This window comes from Megalops cyprinoides, chromosome 17 (genome assembly GCF_013368585.1).
Source record: "Megalops cyprinoides isolate fMegCyp1 chromosome 17, fMegCyp1.pri, whole genome shotgun sequence".
NCBI lineage: Eukaryota > Metazoa > Chordata > Actinopteri > Elopiformes > Megalopidae > Megalops > Megalops cyprinoides.
Window position 1 is genome coordinate 16498561 of NC_050599.1, and position 23179 is coordinate 16521739.

Below are 23179 nucleotides of genomic sequence, written 5' to 3' on the forward strand. Positions count from 1 at the left end.
CCTTCTCATACACCTGCTTCTCCTCTCGCAGGGTCTGCGGACGACACAGCCACACGGTCAGAGACGGAAACACATTTTGCGCCACACTAGAAGAGCAAACCCAAATAAACTCCATCTAAAGTTAGCATCCTTAGTTTTCTCAAAGTTTGACATATCATGAAGTCTACGAGGAGAGCCTTTTGTGTTTGGGAATTGAAAATCACAGGATACATCAGATAATCGTCTGATAAACGCTCTGCCAACAATCAGCATAATGAAAGCAACAGCGCAATTATCTCCCAAATCAGTTTTTGACACCATCACATTTGAACACAAAAGTTGAATTCCACAGTGCAGAGACGGCACTGCAGATCACGGCTCAAAGCTGTCACATTTTGCCGCGTGTTGTCATAGTAACTATTAACATTAACTCAAGGTCTCGATAACCGGGGATGTTTTGTTTCCTGGGAACAGAGAGAACTGAAAAACGTCCCTCTTCACAATGGCGGCTGCGGCATTGCGGTCCCCAGAGAAAGGGCTTAGTGCGGAGACCGCTGGGACCGCGAGCGAATCAGGAGAGACACGACTTCGGGGGACAGGAAGGGCAAGGCTGACGCTATCATGCTTTGTGCAGGACATTATAATATACACACTGCGCCAGAGTGCAGCTTAATCAGTGTGCTGCGCCACAATGTTAATACATAAAGAAAACCCGATTATGCTTGACATTTACATGAAATTACATTTGGCTTCCCAAGTTGCTGTTTGTATGTAATGACCTTTTCTCGTAGTCCTTGATTTAAAACTCCAGGCTAATGTTATAACTTTGGCAATGGCTACCACACACACACACAAAAACAATGTTTTTCAGGACAAAGACAAAGCTGTAACTTTGCTACCGAGGTTCACTCCAAGCCGAAAGGCTATAGTGGGGATATTGCAGTGTTCCCCTTCAGACCAAAAGCCAGGAGCCCATACCAAAAACTGCTCACTGCACGCACTCTCAAAACATATCAATAATTGAAGTTAAATGCCTTATTGCAGAATCCAAAAAGCAGGGTCTCAGAAGACAAAAAGAAACACAGTGTTCACATTGTGATGAATATCTAATGAGGCATTAAAACATGACCTAATTAAAAGTTTTCTGTTTTTGAACACAAGTAGGACTTCTGGAAATTATGTCTGACATGTTCCCTACCGCTCCTGCAAGACACCCTGTTCACAGCGCTGGAGCTGCCTTTTTCCAGTGGCTGCTCACCCTTGAATTAAACATGGGAGAGAGGATTTAAGCCAGGCCGCTGATGGCCAGTGAGGCTTCAAGCCTCTAACACCAGGGATCTCTAGATACTTTAAATCTTAATAATCCTGACAAGAAGGAGGTGTGAAACATGAGCGTCCTCTCGGCGCTGCCCATCTGCCAGAAAAACGGACACAGACATGTTCTGTTATGATATATGATATGATCCATGCTGTGATATATGCTCTGATGTATGACGGGCAGCAGTGTAGTACAGCGGTAAGGAGGACTGGTAACTAAAAGGTCACTGGTTCAATTCCGGGATCAGGTACTGCTGTGTTCCTGTGGGCAAGGTACTTAACCCACAACTGCCTCAGTAAATATCCAGCTGTATAAATGGATGCAATTGTAACCTATGTAAGGTGCTCTGGATAAGAGCATCTGCTAATGACAATAATGTAATGCAAGGTAATGTATGATAGTTTCCTGTGACGTACCTTCTCCAGGGAGAGGATCTGCTGCCGGTGCCGCTCGTCCAGGGCCTGGCTCTTGCTCTGCAGAGCGCCTCTCTCCTCCTCCAGACGCAGCACCTTGTCCTTCAGCCGGGCCTTCTCCGACTCCAGGTCTCGGATGGCTGCCTCGTGGGTCATCTGGGTGGCCTGCAGACTGCCGATGTGGCCTGGGACGGGGGGGGGGGGGGGGAGACACGGGGTGCGTGTGCAGCAAGACTGATAAACCTGCATGACATTCCATTCCTGCGCTTCAAACACAGACACACTGCAAACCTGCATAATGTTTCCCCTGCATCAAACACAAACACACTGTCACTGTCCTGCCGTAGGAGTCCCCATAGTCACACTGAGAATATACTGAGAATAATGTATACTGATAATGAATACTGAGAAATATGTGGTCAGCCCAGAAATATATTGTACACATCTTTAAAATATATTAATGCATGTATGCGTGTGTGTGTGTGTATGTGTGTGTATATGTGTGTGTGTGTGTGTGTGTGTGTGTGCATGTGTGCTTGTGCGTGTGTTCATAGAAGCATCTTTTTCATTTTCAGGGATCAGAGGTCATGCGGGATAAGCAAACTGTTTGTTTTAAGACAGCGACCGCGTGGCATAAACAGCTTAAACGGATAGGTACCCCCGCTGGATAACCCGCACATGACTCGCCATCCTCAGCTCCCTGATCCTCCGCTTCATGTGCTCTTTGAAGCACACTGCACTGGGCGATGAAATATTGATGCGAGGCACCACCAGTAACCAAATTAGATCACACCAGGCTTGCCTTTCCAAATAGCGCGCACTATGAAGCGTGTTTTAAATTGGGTGTGTTACATTATTGAGCACAGTGCTATCAAAATCCTGCGCACAACGTTCAGATCATTGCGAACACTGCTTTTAGAAGGAGCACATCCATTGACCGTATAACTGCAGGTTCAGATACACAGTACACCTCTATATTTATTCATACACTGACTAAATATGAGCAAAAAGTATGCTGTAAGAGAAAAAATGTAAATGTTGAATCATTTTTTTCAGTCAGACTGAGAAGTTCTATTACAACGTGATAAAGAATTTTTCTGAATAATTGAATATTAGTGACAAAAATGTTTGAGATATATGTCAGTTTGCATAATATGTATGATAAAATGATAGCTAATGTCTCTCGACATGAAGTACTTGATCTCCACAAGACTGTCTCACACGCTTCAAAAGGGATGAGTCCAGTATTTGAGATCAAATGGAGGGATACATACTGAGTAAGCAGTGATCAAAGACCGCTACAGAATGAAATCAGTGGGTTCAGGTGTCTTATTCTCTGTGTGCTCTTTGCTCTGTGACCTGCCTGGCCTCTTCCGTATACATGAAAAAAGGTTACGAGGCCTTGCTGACAGCACAGGTGTTTTTTGGCCAGGTGAGGCCCCCTCAGGGGACAGAAGCCAGATGATAAGGTGAGGGGAGATGACAGGCTGCACACACACTGGCACTGTTGCTAGGATACTGCGAGGCGATCCATCACACGTTATTTCACATTAAAAGCTATGCATGAGCTGTGTCTGCGTACGGACTGTTTGCACATGGGCCCTGACTGCATATGGCCTGTGTCTACATATGGGCCCTAACTGCATATGGGCTCTGACTACACACAGGCCACAGTCCTGCTTTTCAACAGCTGTATGTAAAAAAATGTCAGAAGTGTCAGAATGGCAGCTTGAAGCTAAACTGGTTGTTAAGTGCTCAGTCAGACCAAAAGCTGGCAGACAGTGGTGTCCTCTTAAGTTGATTTGCTCCACAGATATTCTATATTATGATCAGATATTCAGCTCCTGTATTTTTTCCCGTACTCCATATTTCATTATCTAGGAGGTTCTGATTGGTAGCAGGAAATTCTGTTGCCGTTTGCATAGCTATGCTAGCAGGACACTGTTGAAAGCCACGTCCCTTCAAGCACATTGATAACAAGCTAGAAAATCATGACGCTTATAGCTTCAACAACGGCAGAGAGGGAAGTGTCACTGTGAAGCAGGCAGAGCTGACTGGTCTGCCTGTAGGACGTCCGTGGCGCTGCGTGGCGGCTGAGTGGCGGACTCTCACTGGCTTTGAGGAGGATCTCAGTGGCCTGCTGCTGCACCCGGTCACGGGTGGCCTCCAGCTCACACTCCGTCTCCTTCTGCCGGATCTCCACGATCTCCATGTCCTGAGCGGCTTCATCCAGCTGCTTGTGCAGCTCCTGGGACACAGACACAGACAGGGGCTGTGATGACCACCACGTTTTAAATTATATTACTTTTCATTGCACTGCTGTTACTTAGCAGACACTTTTATCCAGAGCAACTTACATAGGTTACAATTTTATCCATAGATACAGCTGGATATTTACTGAAGCAACTCTGGGTTAAGTACCTTGCCCAAGGGTACAACAGCAGCGCCCCAGCAGGAAATTGAGCCGGTAACCTTTTGGTTACGAGCCTTGCTCCCTACCGCTATGCTACATTGCCACCCTATGCTATACTTCACACTTTGATCTGGTAGAACTGTTATCCAGAGTGAGTTACCAAGCAAAGGTACATGAACAGCAGCACACAGAGAACATGTCAGACAATGTCGGAATGAGCATCAATATGTAGGGCTAACGCCACAGCGGTCCTCTCTACTGAATACCTGGAGTGCAGGAGTTACCCTTTACACCACAAAAACAAATTCAGTTTTACAACGCTTACTAAAACACATTACCTGGATCAGCATGTGCCAGTTATTCATATAATACAATACCCTGCATGTGGTTTTAAAAACCAACATCCTGCATGCGGTTTTAAAAAATTTCAAAATATGAAGAAAAATGTTTTTGACAAAACTGGATTTTTTTTTGCATGGCAGCGAGAACTTTGTATACATTCAGTTATAAATATATTTTGTGTATTTAAAGAGTTATTAAAAACCTCCGTTTCCACTTGAGGGTAGCTGAGGCTTTGCCCACTATGAATATCTATTATACAGCAACTCATCCAGTTGATTTTGAGAACTAGCTGTATTTTGCCTTTCTTTTTTAGATGCCTCAAAGACTCAAAAAAGAAAACAGCAGAGAAGTTCACGATTAGAATCCCTGAGCATAATATTTTGAAGTTTGTTTTGAAAATCTTCTGTTGAGGCTCTGAATTGAAACGCATATCCTGCAGATAGGCAGAGGTCCATGGGACACCATTTTTTGAAGTGTTTCGAAGGCCCTGCAGCTTGAGAGGAGGGAACTCAGCATATACATTCTGCCAGAACCTTGTGGCTGCTTTCAGCTAATCCTGTCAACGAGGTTTAGCCAGGCAAGGCCCTGATCAAATCTAGGCTTTTATCTGCTGACCAATGAAAAATCACTAAATGACAAAGGTTTTCACTGGAGAGGCTAAACATGGGTCATATACAAAGCTGACACTGAGTAACTTGATGTTAATCTGTAACATTTGGGGCAGCCGTGTTTGAGAGCAGAGCGTGGTTGACTGGTCTTTTTGGTTTTGTTTAATTTTAAATTATATAATCATAAAAAATTCCCTCTTCCTATTTCCCTCAAACTTTAGCCCTGCTTCAGCTGGAAGAGGTCTATTGAGACAGTCACACCTCGACAGAGGAAAACAGCTTTCCGTCTATATAGGATAACTGTGCCAGACTATTCCAGAGAGAGTTTCATTTTTAGACTCTGTTTTGTTAAACACAACCTTGTGCCACTTTCTAACACTAATTGTGCTTATAAATAACTTTTTCCTATTTTTTTCCACACGGAACGTTTACTAAAGGTCCCTAGGATAGCTGCACAGTTTATATATGCAAGTGTGACATTACAACTATTAGTGCAGTTTTGGAAAAATAATTAGGGTACGTCTGTATTCAGTTTTCTTTGAAGTTTCATTTGACTCTAGATGCAAGACATCTGCACACATTTAACATGGGAATGTTGAATGGATCCCTTGATCTCTATATTTTACAAAGGTACAAGATATCTTTTATCATGTGGACTCTGCTGAGGCTGGTAAATGTTGTTAGCCCAAAATATGGGCAAAGACTTTTGTCGCGGCACAGGGCTGATAATACGAAAACAAAAAACAGTAATTAAAGATGAAAAAGTAGAAAACGGAGGAGGATTAATTATAGTAACATAAATTAACCTTTATCCATGATAAATCTACGAATTAATCCCTTCAAAGTCTCAATTTGTTTTCATGCTAATTTCATTTTCAATGAATTTCAAGTATATCAAATTTAGTTTGGCCAGGACTGAGATATTCTGCATTTTAAATAAAAAAAAAAAAAACCTGAAATTATTTTTTCAATCATTCCATCCATGGGACAAACATTAAACAGTAAAATATAATAGTCATGAAGAAAAATTAAATGGGAACAGATTATTTGTACTGCATATCTGCTGTCCAACTAACGGACATCGGTATGGTCTGCTAAATGAATGCAATGTAATGTAATGTAAAGTAATATCACTATACTATAAGATATAAAAATCTGCAGGGGGATGAATAAGGGGTGGAGTAACCTGTGAGTCCTCGGCCTTTACCTTGATGTTGCTCTCTGCGGTGTTGAGCGAGGCCTGCAGCCGGACGGACTTCTCGCGGCTCTCTCTCGCCTCCTCCTGGACCCTCTGCAGCTCCGCGCGGAGCTTCCCCAGGGTCTTCTGCAGCGCCGCCTCCTGGCCCTGGAACTCCTTCCTCAGCTCCGCCTCCGTCTTCTTCCATGCCAGCAGGTTCTCGGCGGTGAGCTGCTGGGTGCGCTTCATGGCCTCCAGCTCGCGCTCGTAGAAGCCCTGGGCCTTGCTCAGCTTGGCCTCGTACTCGTCCACCAGCCGCTTCTTGTCCTGCTTGAGCTCCTCCACGCGCTCGGTCAGCGACTCCACCTCGGCCTTGTGCAGCTGGCTCAGCTTCTCCTGGTCCTTGCTGTAGTTGGCGTTCTGGCTCTGGTGGCTGCGCAGCAGCTCCTGGATCTCCTGCCGGTGGGCGGCGCGCAGCTCCTCCAGGGCCTGCCGCTTCTCCTGCTCGAACTGCGCCTGCACCTGGCCGAAGGAGCGCAGCTTCTCCTCGAAGCTGCGGCGCATCTCCTCCACCTCGCGCGACATGGTGACCACGCGCTGCGTGTGCTGCGCCTCGGTGCACAGCTGCATGTCCTCCACGCGCTGCCGGTAGGTCTCGAACTCGGCCAGCGCCTGCCGCTTCATGCGCTCGTGCAGCTCCATGGACTCCTCCAGCGACTGGATGCGGCGCTTCAGGTCCATCTCGTCGCTGATCTTGCTCTTGTACTGCATGATCTTCTCCCGCGTCTCCGAAAGGATCTGCTGCACCTCCTCCTCGTGGGCCTCCTTCAGCGTCTGGATGGCCGCCTCGTGCTCGTCGTTCTTGGTGTTCAGGGCGTAGATCACCTTCCAGAGAAAGACAAGACAGAGAGAGAGTAGAGGGTTAAAGAGTGGAGGGGTAGACTCCAACACAAGACAGACAGAGTACCAAGCCTAGCATCCTTTAAGACTAAAAATTTTGGAAAGTTTGATGCCCATAAAAAGTGTGCAGTACCATTGGCGAAGGGGGAGAGCCTTTATTTGGCCCAACTTGGCTTTTGGCATTTTGGCTTTAAGCACCAGCCTACAGCTCCGACTTTGTTATGCATACTAAAACTCTGATTGTGGAATGCATACTAAAAAAGGAACAGGAGCAGGAGGAACTGGCCAGGGACAGATGTCAATTCAACGGGTTCAGTAAATGCTCTACTGCTGCCAAATAATTGGTGAGTGCATCAGAAAAGCACTGCTAAAAGATTCCTGCTTCAGTGTGTCACTGCCCTTTAGAGATACAGCCTATCCATACAAGCCTTAATACACAAACCCAGAAACTAAAAAAAAAACAAAGCAAGGTACTTCTTCTACACTTGGGCGCATTTTTGCAAACCTGTTTAAGTTTACTGCTGAAGTGATATGTGAACATGATGGTGACCAGTGGCCCTCCTCTTGATCCACAGAGCTTCACCTACTGGCCCTCTAAGCGCTAAGTTAATTAATAATTAATCATTCTGCCAATAACGATTAATAATGAATAGTAATGAATAATTAAGCTCCTGGCAGTTAACACTTTTTGAGTTTTTGAGGGATTTTGGCAGTTCTTCCTCACTTTAAACAAAGCCCTTCAACAGCAAGTGAAACAAACAAAAAAACCCTTTCAGACCATTGCTTCAATATTTAATGACCTGGTGAAAACAGAAGGTGAACATCTTTCACAGTGTTACTATACCTTCCTGCAAATCTGTGCCAAGGCTTGTTTCAGATGATATTCTGTTTAGTTCATCAAGCAGGCTATATTATATACCTCACTCCCAAAGGCTTCCATGTCTTTCCAAGTTATACTGCTTTATGTGTGTCTGTGGGTCTTTATTGTTGCTTTCATACGCAGTATGGGCTGTAGTGAATTAAAAACTCATATGCTGCTCATAAGAAGGTCAACTCTTTTCATTTTTCACAGCACATACAAGTTTCATGAATTCTAGCTGTTGTATATCCATAATTATTCATCATCACCGAGGAATGCCTTTAAATGCACTTAATTCTGTATGCGTATCCAGGGCAAAATTACCATAGACTGGTGTATTTCTGACAAATGAATGGGCAGATGCAGAAATGAGTTTCAGGACCATTTTTTCCAGTGCTTATGGAAAAGTGCAGATATATCAGATAGCAACGCAACACTCTTAAGAAAGACACTGAATAAAACCCCCACAGATCTCTGGGTAAGATTACTGAGCTGAGACACAATGGCTTCGGCCAAGTATCTGGTGGTAGTGATATTTCTGGTGTATTATCAAGCCATAATAGATTTTCTCTACTATTACACACGCGTGAAACTCCATCCATTGTCACAGGCCGCCAGGGAGGTGAGAGTTTGCATGTCAGGCCGAGAGGAAATTGGTCTGGGCAATTCCAATAGTTTTACACTGTTGTTAGCAGAGGGAATGTATCTTTCATAAGTAGCAAAGACATTTAATTACTGTATCTGCTCCAAGCAGACCGAAATATATACAGTTCCCTTAAATGTTCAGATTCAATTTTCAATGTTCACAATGTCATATGAAAGACCATTTTGTTAGCTAGCTAGTAAATGTATCAAACCAAATATCACCAAAACATTGCTGAAGTAAATGGTACACATCTGTGCAGTGTACATGAATCACAGATAGCTATCTCTTGATAAAATGTAATGTATTAATTTCATATCATCAAATATTATAATGTTTACTTAAGGTGCTCTCAGTGAGAACAGATGTGAGAAATCATGCTAAAATATGGTTACTGGTTATTTTTCTTCTTCTAGTATTACTTTACCCCCACCCTGCAACACACACACACACACACACACACACACACAGACACACTCACACACACACACACACACACACACATACCGTTAGAGCCCAAGCGCTTGGGGTTAAGTATCTCTGATGGTTATGAGTCAACACCCCACAAGTGCTCTCCTGTTCCCTTCTCCCAGGTTGTAATGGTAGCATTTTCTTTCTTTAATATGAATTCACTGCTTTATATGTACTGAACTATCCAATCTGCAGTGGCTATCCACCACAGACCCCCATACACAAAGAAATGTTTATTTGTACAAGAAAATCCAACACAATCTGTGATGAATCTGGTTAAAAAATGAAGAGATATTTGATGCTGATGTGATACTGCTAAATGGAAAAAAAAGTCTAACACAAACACGTACCCTGGGGTGGAAAGCTGAAAAGAATCCTGGGATATCAGGTTAATATGAAGTGTACCTGCATTTCCATGCAGTTTAAGGGATCAAACAAGGGCAAGATCCTAACTCACCACTGGGACACCCATGACCATGTGACGCTGCGCTATTTTGGGGGGGAAGTGCTTAAGGCAAGTGAGCAAATGTCATTTGGGACGCGGCCCTAGCCTAGCTCTAGCCCCCCCTTTCCAAGCATATCAGGGCCACCAGACAAACCAGAGCTCCAACAGTGAAGGAGGGCCCCATCCTTCCCCTGTACCCCAGCCTGGCAGAACCAATTCAGCCGTTATTATATACCTCACTCCCAAAGGCTTCCATGTCTTTCCAAGTTATCCTGCTTTATGTGTGTCTGTGGGTCTTTATTGTTGCTTTCATACGCAGTATGGGCTGTAATGAATTAAAAACTCATATGCTGCTCATAAGAAGGTCAACTCTTTTCATTTTTCACAGCACATACAAGTTTCGTGAATTCTAGCTATTGTATATCCATAATTATTCATCATCACCGAGGATGCTTTTAGCCAAAATGCCTTTAAATGCATTTAATTCTGTATGCTTATCCAGGGCAAAATTACCATAGACTGGTGTATTTCTGACAAATGATTGGGCAGATGCAGAAATGAGTTTCAGGACCATTTTTCCAGTGCTTATGGAAAGGTGCAGATATATCAGATAGCAACCTGATATCCCAGGAACCAATTTAGCCGTTGACCCACCCCCTAAAGAGTGCCAGCTAATCAGCAAGCGGTCTCAGACCCTGACCGTCACTCAGCAGTCTCATCAGAGCTGCCTCTTTCTCCCTCACTTTCTCTCTTTCTCACTCCTTCATTTTTCTCCCCCTGTTGGGTTTTGCTTTAGATTCTTTGCTTTCTTTTTCGTGGGATGGGGTGTTTATTTTGATGGAGAGGGGGTTAAAAGGTTTTGTTGGTTTTCTTTTCTGTTATTGTGTTTTTCAGAATGAACTGTATCTCCCCTGCTAGTGAATGCAGTGTGATGCAATGTGATGTTCAAATAAAAATGGGCTCAAACTCCCTTCCTCTCTCCCTCTCTCACTCACTCTCATTCTCACAAGGAGCAGAAGTCACAAACAACAATTTAAGGCTCTAAATCTTAGAAAAAAAAAACAGTAAAGAGCGGCCCCTTCTTAGTGTCAAACCTATAATATCTTTGAAGTGGAGGTGGTCGCTGCGGTTCTATCTTCGCACTTGAACTCAGGCCAGTACGTCCGGCACACAGCTGGGCGTCAGGCCCAACAAGGCTCACTCCAGAACAAAATCAGATAGGTCCCTTGGCACCCCAGATTTGATCACTTCACCCAATCTAAGGGTCATTATAACTGCCTCATCACCAGTCACCGAGACACACTCCATGATAACAATAATGACAACCCTTTGCTGGAGAGGATATGCAAGTAACATATTGTCCAATGCAACTCCTTGTGAAGCGTGCCAGATAACTTCAAGGATACAGCGACGGGTCTAGCATAGCTAAAGTCACATTCTGTTCTTTCCTTTGCACACAGGTACATGTGAGACTAAAATGGAGGCACAGTTATGTAGCCGTGTGTCATCACCTTTGATGCAACTCAAGCACAGAGATAAAGCAGCTATTCAGAATACCCCTGTGCCAGCAACAAGCTGTTCTCCAAGGCTAAAATGAATGCCATTTCCTGCAGTTTTGCTTTATACTGAGTTCTCTCCCTCAAGTCTTGAACTACCACAGAATTTAACTCTGCAACTACGTGATAGAGGAGAAGAGTTAAATTCATATTATCACTGGCTTGATGCAGCATGAATTAAAACTTAAACACTGCATCAAAAAATGAGCTGGCGCTTTGCAGCCACTGAATATGCATTAAGCGTGGTAATGGATTTTAATGAAGTTGAGAGATGAGAGAGTTGAGCACTAATTAGAGTAATTATATGCAGAGTATCCACTAAATTGTGAGGTGCACCTTAATCCTTGAGGTAATTAACACAGATAAAGGGGTAGGTGCTGTAAACTCAGGTCTGTCTCCTAGATAAAAAACGGTCTTCCTGTAGTCGAGCCGCTCCCTACAGCACACTGCGACACTTCCTCTTATATGTTAAAAATACGTTAAAAAAAAAAAAAAAAAGTTCACGCTGTTTGCTGCGAGTGCTACACTAATTTCCTTACCACACATGGAGTTTACCCTAAGCACATGGTGGTATGTTGACAGGAATCATCTTCGCGGCATTTAATAGTGTTAATGCTCTTCAAGGTGTTACTTCAGAGGATTCTGTGTGTGAATGTGTATGCGTATATGCCCGTGTGAATGTGTATGTGTGTGTGTGGCACGTAATTAAAAGAAAAGATGGATACTTGACAGCTTAATTTACAATGAAGTTCATTTGGCCCAGTTTTTGTGCAGGATGCCATATCATCTGCAATGATCAATTACTGATCTTGAGGCAAATCTCGATCTCAATGTGACGTGGAACAAAACAACAGGCTTTCCCGGGATCAGCGACGCAACGATGCGCTGTGCAGCGGCATTATTGATGTCGAATTGGCAGTTGCGATTGAAGCTGTGAACGGGCTCCGACAGTTTAAGACTGACACTGACAACAGAGGTCACAGGAAGCAATATCCCAGGAGGAATCAAGCAGGAAGCGCTAACAGAAGATGCTAATCAGGTAAAACTTATACATTGAGTGAAGAACGCGCTCATCCTTAACACCACGTCTGCACAACATCAAGTGCAGTCATTGTGCATCAATTTCACTTCCCTTCAGAGCACTTTTAATAGACAGACCTAATACAATGTTCCCAAATATATAGCCCTCTCCTAATGAAAACTCTATAAACAATTATGTCTAGCAGATAATAATCAGGTCTTTCATTTCAGTAATGTCAGATGTTTAATAAACAGTGGAGCACATAGCATGACAAACAGAACCATCCTCCGAGGGCAGTTTGGGGGCCCATGAAAAATGTCTGTGCGGTCCTTATTAAATGCGGAAGACAGCAGAGAACTTGAGCTAACTTCCAGGGTGATCATTTACATCTACAGCTGTACCAGCTCTCTGCGAAATCCACACTTGATTACAACGTTTTGCCTCTTAATTAGCAGGCCTTAACTCGCTCTGTCTCTCAGTCTCTACATGAGCGATTCAAAGCACGCAGCCTCAAACCCTGCTTCCTTCTCTGTGGTTTATGTGGATCTGTACAGTACCCGGGACTTCTGCATTGTGATTCTTAAGTTTCACAAGTGTCAAAAGACGGAACTCCTGACAAATATGGAGGAGTGTCCTTGAGGTCCCCTTGCCTTGCCATATCTGCAAAATATTCACCACCCATCTTTGGCATTCTTCTCATTTAAGTCCAGATGACTCAATGCCCGCGATGGTCACACCCACTTTTAGGCTTCACACTGCAGTGCTACATTTCAGCCCAGGATGCTCAGGGTTAAGAACCCCTGAAGTTCAGCCAGCTGTAGCATTACACAATGGGATGAGAAAACTTAACATCCCCCCACTCCTCTGTGGCTGTTTATTGTCCGTCATGGAAATTTTCAACATGGCTGCCATGATAGCCAACCATGGTAAGACACTGAGCCATGTGATTAGCGCTGGACAGATGAAAAGAGGGAGGGGAATGTCAAAACGAAGAGCACTCAAGGTCAAACGATAACATTACATATTTTCGGATCACTGAAAAGCTTTTCATGGATCAGTTACTAGACTGGGCGGAAAAAAAAAATACCAAAAGTGCTCTTAAGGCAATTGTATAGCTACCTCCCTGCAGAATTGTGTGCGTCAGTTTTTCGATAGTGCAGAGCTGTTATTGTGTGTTATTTCCTGTGAAATCCGTAGCCCCAGGAGGATACACACAGACCCGCCAAAGAGGGAAAAATCGCCAGCGTTTGTTTATCACCTCCCCTAAGGTCCTGAAAAACGAGACGCGGGTGGGAGTGTGGAAGGCGCCAACTGGTCGGTGAGAGAGCGGTCAGAGAGCAATCAAGACACCGTGCTCCTGCCACCTGGAGTCCCGTATCGACTTCTATCGACACAAATAAGAGACTTAAGAGCACCACCGGAGGGTGAAATCTTCAGCCAGCGGACAGGGGAGAGGCTGCATCTCCGACCGCAGGCCGACACACCCCTCTCTGTGGCTGAGCCGCCGCGGGAGAGTGAAGCACTGAGAGATCGAAGGTGAAGAGAGCAAGGGGACAATGGGCCGCACCTGGTTAGCAAGTGTCAGTGATGGAGTTGCGTGCAGCTTTCACGCAAGGATTCTCCCCCCCGGTGAGCCCAAGTAAACAGAACAAAACCCTAATGGCAGCACAGTACGGTGTGTACTCAGACCCACCGCACACATGCATGGGGCAGCCGCCCGCCACGAGAAGGATGCCGTCTGCTGGGAAAGGACCACCATACATTGTTGGAAGCCAGAGTCATTCACCTGTTTGAACTGGGAATCCAATGTGGACCCAATACCAAATGCTCGCTGACTCCACTTGTTCAGTGCGGTGGAGTGATGGTAACTGACTCTAACTCTACCCAGATATAAATTCTGCAAAACCAGTTACGCTCTTCTGTCCCCCTCATTACCATTCCACCTGAAACATTTACCAGTGCAAATCTAAGTAAAGTACCATGCCTTGCTTGATTGCAAGACTTTCTGTTTGAGATGTCTATGGCAGTAACCCGCTGCTACAGTGTGTTTGATTTGACCTTAGACAGGGGTATCCAGGGTCGCAGAGCGACTTGTGTCAGAATTGCCATGGTCACCGCTGGTGCTCCACTGTCAGGAGATGTTAAATCATCCCGCGGCCCCTCGGCTGATGAACCGACGCCACCGGGGCCCCTCAGCGGGGGGTGCTCAACGGGTTCGGGTGCTGGGGCAGAATGAGCGGAGACAGGCTGGACGGCCGAGGGTTTGGCAGGTCCCTTTATGTGCTTCCACGCTGTGGATTCAGACACAAGCCCAGCTGCACCAGCCTGGCTGCAGAGAAATCAGGCCTGGGCTCATTACAAGTCAGCACGGGCAGTACAGGCAGGGAATCAATCCCACAATGCTTTGCTTTGTCAGCAGCCGGCCCTCGTCAGCACTCGTTCTTAGTCGCCCGAGGGTCCTTCAAGCCGCTGCGTGGATTGTACGGCTGTCAACAGCACAGCGGGTGCTTGTCACATTGTGACTCCCTAACCGGACAGAGGAGGAGGGAGAGCTGATATCACCCAGAAGGCCACAGTCCGCTGCTGCACGATTGTATATGGATGATATCACAAAGCCTGCTGCCCCCTTACGGATTCTCTGAGCTCCCTCGCCAAGTATTGCCTAACTCCAACTCCAGCATCTATACTACAGGGCTTCATCCATATTCATTGCTGCTTTTGTCTGAAGTTGTCTTTAACAACCCCAAATTAGACTGCATGCTATGTATTAATGGTCAGTGGATAGAAGAACAGAAAAAAGAGATTCTTCCAACCTTTCTTCCCCATGTATCAAGCGATACTTGGACACACAAGTGACAACTGCTGTAACTTGAGAAATAATGCATGGAGTCACTGTCGAACGTGAATCCATCTCTGACACTCAACCCTTGTTCCCTGGGGGAACAGACAGAGTTACACTTCTGTAAAGAAAGGAGGACTGTTTTTACAGCCAGGATTGCCTCCAAATCCATCCTGTCGATTCTAACTTAAAGGGAAAAAAAAACCCACAATGTGAAATGTCACATTGAGAGATCTGAAGCACCACTACCCTGTAGTTTGACTTCTTTCTGTGCTTAAAATTTGCCTCTGGACAAAAGACACTTATCATCAATCTGCAGCTTTCCACAAGTGAAAAAAAGGACAGGAAAGTGAATTTCTGCTGCTTCTAAGAAAGATAAGTAGGTCACTTGTTCACTTATGAGCTGTAATTTTGCAGTGAACAGCAGACTTTTCAGGCCTGCTGCGTCCATCGAACTCTCACCTGTAACCTGTGGCGACTCAGAACAACACCACCAGAAGAGTGACATTGTTTCGGATGGGTATTTTTAGCAGGACAATACCAAAAACCTGTTGGCTGGAAACGCGGCAAGCTCCCGGGACAGCTAATTGCAATCACCGTGGCAAAGCATGAGGGCTGAGTTAATTAAATATCAACTCTATCCTTGAGCTGCATGGAAAATCAGAAGGACACAGTGATTTGAAAAGAAATCAGCGGGGGAAAACGGTATTTCTCATATCCAGTCCACGAGCGCTCCAGCAGAGGTTTCTTCAGCTGGTGGGTAAGGAGGTGGCTGGATGGTGTGTTTGAGTGGGACGGCTGAGTGATGGGGTTTTCACTGTTCTGTGCCCCAGGAGCACTAGAGCTGATTCCCCTATCTCCTTTCATTCAGTGCTGATTACTTACGCAACAACCTCCTCGGAAGTCCACTTAAACCAACCAACAACTGCAAAAGCTACAGTTACAAAAGCTTCCCAGAATGCATACTGTCTTCAGAGGGACCCAGATCACAACACTAACTAACCCCACTAAAAAAACAAAGTTTGCCAAAAGCATTTTCTTCATGAGTTACCAAGTAGAAGTCACTGCTTCCTTTTCTTCATCCATTAGGACTTTGACCTCAGAGGAGTCTGCGCTGAACAATATAATGGTTCACATACTCTGAATTCCTGTTCGGTGATTTAACGCTGACCAGGTAGGGTCAGGGCCACGGAATGCAGGAGAGGAGAAGGAGCGGATATGTGCACGGCATTGCAAAGGCCCCACCGGAGGAAATGCAAAGTGAGTCAAAGCGCTCAGTGGCGTTACACAGGGGAATCGCGGCACAGAGGAGCGCTAGCCTTTGTGGGAGCACTAGCCGGCAGAGCAGTTCCGGACTTCGCATCGCCGTGGAAAGATTCCCGGCTTCCTTTCAGACATTTCACCTAACAATGAAACCCATTTCAGTGTCACCTAGCAACTTCAGCGCTAAAGCATTCCAGTCAGGCCTGTTTGAATACACCTTTCAGGCTACCGAGCAGAACGCCCTTTCACACTGGAATGGAGAGCTGTCAGTCATCGACTCTCAGGTCAGTCACACACAGGTTGGTCACACACTCTCTTTTCATGAGCGATTTTTTTTTTTTTTGCCAGTGTCTTGTTCCGTATCTCCAAAAAAAGCATTCTTCCGTTAATCAAGTGCAGTAACGAACAAATTAAATTAAATCTCTCGGAGAGAATCACCATTGCATCGGGGGTTACGTGACTCCACTAGCTTCAGTACAAGAGCAGAAAGGAGAAAAAAACCCAGACTTCAACGGCACATAATTACACTTTAACAAAATTAGAACATTTTTATTGCTCTAGGGCCGTTCAAATATTACAGGATGTTATACAAATATTATGATAGTCTTCCATGATTCATTGACAAGGTGCAATGCCAAATTAAATCTTGTTGGACTCTCTAAATGCCCTGTCTGCCAGCGGATGAGTGCTCCTCCAAATGAATTGCCCAATCCTGGCATTTATCCCTTGATAGTTACTTCATCAAGTTTCCAATTTGAAGATTATTTATATGATATGCTGAATATCACAATCTGAAGATTAGCTCTATAACTTCATTTTGTGATGTCCATTATATTTTCACAGTGGCTGGGTAAAGCTGCCCCACAGTCCAAGGACTCTTAGTAGACTGTAGATAGGTACCTAGTTAGGTAGTTATTGCTAGGATACTGTATATAGCTAACATGCACTAGCAAGCTAGCCAGGGTAACTTACAACTGATGGAACCGACTATGAACCTATAGCAACGTAACATACATTTAGTAAGCTACATAAGGCTTTTAACCATCATTTTCCCTTCCATTTGTTAAAGAGGCAAGAGCCTGTCGGTATTTTTGGTGGTGGTTTTAATTATACTGGTGGGATTGCATGTTTTTTCCTCTCTGTTTCTGTTACTGAGGAGCTGGGAGTTCAGTGACCCAGATGTCCACCCTCCTCCACACACTGTTTGGCAAACATGTATTTTCATATTCATGAAGTCATCACATGCTTGCTTAACATACATAAAGCAGAGCCTAAGGACTGATTTGTCTTACTTTTGCTTCAAATAAAACTGATCAGATACACATTATTCTTCAGCAATGAATGACACAGGTACAAACACATGACGCATGAACCAAGGACAAACATTTGCTCTGGTGTCACAGACGCCCAAAACAAGTTTGACTGAAAACATCTTGAAGGTCAAGCCCGCTGTGGCTGTCACAGCCTAAATCTCTGCACCTTCTGGCAAATCCACTACCTGCCAACTGCCTCCACCTCTGAGGACCGCAAGGCTAGCTTGTTTCTGTCTTGTGTTGTGTCATCGCAACACCCAAGAAGTGCAGAGAAACCTGCAACAGAATTAACATTTTTGAGCGTTATCTGAAATGAGTAAGTTTCAATTACTCATGTTACCACAACGCTCTGCAAGACAAGCTGCTCAGGTTTTGCAACTGTCACAACATGACATGATGTGAAATTGCTCGGGCAAAACTGGAAAATCGACCACTTCTTTACACAAATAATTGTGTAAAAGTCAAAATGATGGGCCTGCTGTTATTAAACATATACTTAGTGTCATTGTGACGCTTTGTCTCTCGGTGCTCTGTGGTCGGCAAAGCAACCACCAAGAGAAGCAGAGATATAAAGAAACTGTACTGTTGCCCCTCCAAGGCAAAGCTCTTCATCTGCATTCCAAGGGAGTCCAGGTTAAAAAAATGCACCGAGAGCCCTAAAATTTTCCACTCCTTGTTGGTAAAACAATTTACAAATAATCAGTATGTATATGCGTGCAATGCAAACACAGTGTTATATAATATGCAGTGCTGTTATTTATCGTTCACAGTACAGCATCATCATTACCTTCTATTTGTCTCTCATGCGAGATAGATGATATATTTAGAACAGGTAAGTGCTTATTAAACCAATAAAACAATACCGAAAAAAACAGATTTGTAGCCTTGTGGAAAAAGTTTAACTCCTCAAGCACTTTAATGCCTATAGGGTACAAACTACATATCTGCAGTCCTCTGAAAACAGTTAAACCCCTATAGGGTACAAACCACATATATGCAGTCCTGTGGAAAAAGTTTAGCCCCTATAGGACACAAACCACAGATCTGTGGTCCTGTGAAAACAGTTAAACCCCTCCAGGGTACAAACCACAGATTTTTAGTCAAGTGGAAACACTGTAACTCGTCTATGGTACACACCACAAATCTTTAGTTTCCACTGACTGAGTCCTTTTCCCATTCGGAGAATTTGAAACAGCGCGCAGAGGGCGGGTCAGCATCGCAGAGCTTGTTTCTGGTGCGATCTTGCCTTTCATCTCGGCCTGGGCCTCCAGCAGCGCTCCGGGGGTGGGAGAGTGCTGAAATCCCCGTGCTGCAGACCAGCCCGTCCTGGCCTCTCTGCTACAGCCTTCACAGGGGCCCCCACTCACCTGCCCCTCCCCGTTACACACACCGAGCTGAATCTTTACGCCTCCTGCAGCGCAGTGCCTTCATACAATCTAATGATTCGTGGTCGATCTTGCTGAATAAAATGTAGTCAAAATAATAAACCATATATCACTGCACAGTACATGTATAATCTTGGCCTACTGCCACAATCTGTACTTCTGGATATCAATGAGACATTACAAGAGATTAAGGCTATTTTCTTTTTGTTTCTACTTAGCTTTTATAAGCACTATTATTTTAAAGGCCCGAGGTTGCTTTTCCTGAGAGAAATCATTTGACTCATGTAGACAGAGTTGTAATCAGAGAACATCGAGCCCTCCTGGTGGGCTAAGCACAGGCAGATATTTATGAAGACGAAGGCTAATGATGCTCCTTCAGAGACTGGAAACAGTCTGTCTTCCTTTGAAGCGGGCATCCGCGTTTCGGGGAGCGACAGAAACTTTTCTGCTGAGTTTCACCCTCAAAGTTTCAGAGTCAGACTGACAATCCCTGTCTACAAGATGGATGTTCCAATCTCCCGCTTCTGCGCTCGGGAGTGAATGAGATTTGAAGCCTCCACATTGCATTAGTCAAGCCTGTGCACTTACTTTCAGGACCGGGAGCTTTTCAAAACTCAGACAGCTATTGTACACATGCTACAAGCAGTGAAATCTCAGGACCTTTGACCCTGGTGATGACTCAACACAAGCCCGCTGTTTGCTTTGCCACCTCAATATGATCCAGCAGCACACTCTTTCTTCTTTGCTATGTAAAAATAATTACATCATAATGCCAACAGGTGGTGCTGGTATTCCTGCCTGCTGCTTGTTGACCTCCTCTTGTTTCGTCAGCTTCTCTTCTGTCTTGCTACGTGTGCTGACTTTCTATTTTAGGCCTCAGGTATATAAGCTACCACTGGGGTCACAATCAGGTCAAAGGTGATTGATTATTCGCCAGGAGTAATCACTTACAGCCTTCAGTAAATATTTAAACGGTCCCCTATGGCACTTTCACCTTTACAATATTTCTGCAGTATTCCCCCACCTCTCCTAGGCCTCATATAGAGCAGGGATTGCAGTGGGGCATGGGGAATCTGGTCTCGTGTAATGAGTCTCACACAGTGAGAGTAATCTTTAGGGCTGTTATTCTTCAGTACCATTACATTTTTCATCTGATTGTGACAAGGCTCTGCAGCAGCCACAGCTGTAGCTGTCTGGAGACCATGTTGGCTCAACACGACCATGGCGACAGCATTATACACGTCAAGCAACAACTGAGAATCAGTGAGATATAGGTGAAATTATTAGCTTCAGTAAAATTAATATGTTAATAACACTGAGCTCAAACAATGGGTTACACTGTAAACCATACACAGCACTACTGCAATGCTGTAGACTCAAAGCCAAATGAGGCCTACCATGAGGGGGGGGGGGGGGGGGGCAGAGGGAAACAGTGTGCTTCACTGAACCCTGCTCAGCTGTCTGGGCTGAGAAAAGGAGTGAAAAACTGGAAAAAAAAACTAAGAAAAAACAGAACAGCAAAGCTGTTTGCTCTCCAGCAAAGCCCAGTATGCCGCAACTTGCTTATTTACCGCATAAGAGAGAGCTGGTACTTTCTGATCCTGACTCCGAATAAAAATCATACTCTCAATTGTCGGGGTTACGATGGGGGGTGGGGATGGGGTTTAGCGAAGCTGATCTCAGACCTGTTGTCGAAGGCAGAGAGCACCTGAAACCACGCGAACCCGCTGTAAGCTGGAGTCACGTGACCTGTCCCTGACTCTGAAAGATGAGAGTGCAGAGGCGCCGTAGCAAAGACACACAGCGGCACTCAGCCCATGGCTCCGGTTCAGGAGGTGAAACGCTGGCTGACTCTCACTGCACTGTGCCCTCCACTTCTCACTTTCACTAAAACAGCAAGCCAGGAATGAACTGCACAGCAGGGCTCCGGCAGGGCTACACCACGGCACCCATTACAGTGACTAATACCTGATTCTTACTGTGCCAGAATACGCTCGGACTAAACTGGGACATAATACTAAAAATGAACTTTTTTCTTTTGGAACACATATTAACTAATGAGGAGTAATGGCGAGAGTTTGTTTGAAATCAAACTATGCTAGTAAATGGGCTGGGGACTCAAGATCTGATTGCAAGTCTCTCAGTGAGAAATAGCGGCCATATGCTTTAAATGGAGCTGGAGGCAAAAGAAAATGACAGGTCACCCTTCTTCAGAAAGTAACCTACTTCCACTGACTTTAAATGGGTCTGTGGAAAAGCACGGGAAAATGGCCATTTATCATCCCTCAGAAAAAGCAGCCTAACTTTTATAATTAACAAGGTGGGAACGTCTGATGAGGTGGCAGATTCTGACACGTACTGTGGAAGCCTACATTTTACCCTGGTAAGAAAATCTGATGATGCGGTGAAACATCAAACTTTAGAGGGTTCCTTGTCATTCATTGCCCATCAAGGCCCAATTTTCACATTTTCAGTTCTTTAAAACCAAACAGTTCGGAGATAACAATTCCAATTTAGAGTCATAATGAAGACCAATTATTTCAGCTGTACCATTCTGCTCTGCTCTGACGCATGCTTTGGCATCTTAAAATAAAATAATAAATAAAGTTTGCCAAAGCTGAGTTAATTAGCATGTTTAGACCATGGTCAAGGAGAAACTTTGCAACTTGAGATATTTTCAAAAATACGACGAACTACTGTAATTTGATGAGTTCAGCAAACACGCTCATTTTAAAACTCGCCAAAAAAATGCAACCTTTAGAAGTTTAATATTTTAAAGCATCCTTTCAGACATCCATTTCAAGCGCAGACCACAGCTACAAAATTGCACTTATAAGATTAAGCTAATTAAATTCAAGGCATTCAGATGGAGCTCAGTATATTTAGCATCGTGTGGGAGGATTGTAATTGCACACCACTGCATGAAAATCAGGGAAATTTAGGCACTTTGTCGCCCTTGCAACCGGTATTACCAACTTCACAATAAGGAAAGGAGAGTTACCGTGGCAACTAGACACCGCTGCCTGTGTAGAGCGCTCGCCGAACTCAGAGCCAGCCAGGTTCCTCTCTGCGCGGCAGATTGCTTTGTTTGTTTTATAGCGTGTTTATTCATTCAAATATAAATTTGTTTGTATCCAGACTTCCACAAACTTCCACTACTCAATTATTTTCTGGAATCAGTTAATTGCACTCACATTAGCATCTTCGCGGTTGGTAATGCTCTCCTTGATTAGTGTCATTTTACAACTTGCAACCGCTTAAACTTGCTTTGAGCTGCTGTGTTGCAGGGCCCTCGGAATTCTGTTCGGATTAATTGCTTCCCTAATTTCTTATTTCTTTCTTTTATTTTCATATGTTATATGTTAATAATTTTAAAAAATTAAAAAGTGTAAGGGGTCCTTACACATTTTCATAATAATAAGAACATGATGCACGTGTGAAAGAATACAGATTCAGTCAAAATATGACCTACTCTATAATTCTGTAGATTATTATGAATTTTCTAAAATATTTTACAAGGGATTTCTTTTACAATGCAATCCAAAATGAGTAAATGAGTTAAGAGCAAAAACTAAATCAAGTTTGGACTGAAAGATCTTTCTCACTTAGTTTGCCGTAAGTCAGTAGTGATGGCTAGCTAGCTAGTCTCTATGACTTCATCTGAGTTTTTCAACTTGGATTGAGATTGTTAAAAATGCTTTCAAAAACCAAAGAAGCCAAAGCAGCATTTAAAAGTAAAGGCCAGTGGGGGAGAAAACGAGGTGAAAAACCTGAAATATGGAAAACCTGCTTTAAAAAGAGTAAAGCAATGGAATACAGACCACTATAGCAGGCTGTGTTTCAGCAAACGAGCTACTTCACCTGCTGCAGATATTATGTGGACGGTGGAGGGGAGTTCTGAGGTGGGCTCTGCTTTAAGAGAAAAAGCCATCATACGATGAGGCTGCCACATTTGCTTTGTCTGAGGTACATCTATATTTTAACGATCCACATTCTTGGCCAGATAAGCTGACAGACTAAATTAAATCCTCTCCGGGCTCACAGGGGAAAGAGAGCTAGCTAACAAGCCGGCTAACTTTTCCCACTCAGTGAGAAGCGCTGGGGGGCAATTTAGTAGGAAGTAGTTTGCTAAAAAAGAATGTCAGTGGGGTTACTGTCAATACATCAGTTTCCTAATCCATTACTAAAAGAAGGCAATTCTTTCTCTCCAGCTCATGTTTATTTCTGGCCTTTG

General features: G+C 44.3%; 1 protein-coding gene across 2 annotated transcripts in view; it reads right to left on the reverse strand.

Moving 5' to 3' along the window:
• The window catches only part of fam184a (family with sequence similarity 184 member A), an 84163-nt gene that overhangs the window by 38468 nt on the left and 22516 nt on the right, over positions 1 to 23179 (reverse strand). For both annotated transcript variants that reach the window (XM_036549165.1, XM_036549166.1), the window contains exons 2-5: positions 6281 to 7135; positions 3823 to 3958; positions 1714 to 1895; positions 1 to 34 (exon numbers count right to left, since the gene is read on the reverse strand). The exon at positions 1 to 34 is cut by the window's left edge and continues 152 nt beyond it. In XM_036549165.1, the coding sequence (XP_036405058.1) occupies positions 1 to 34; positions 1714 to 1895; positions 3823 to 3958; positions 6281 to 7135 (1207 nt within the window). The remainder of the gene's footprint in view (positions 35 to 1713; positions 1896 to 3822; positions 3959 to 6280; positions 7136 to 23179) is intronic.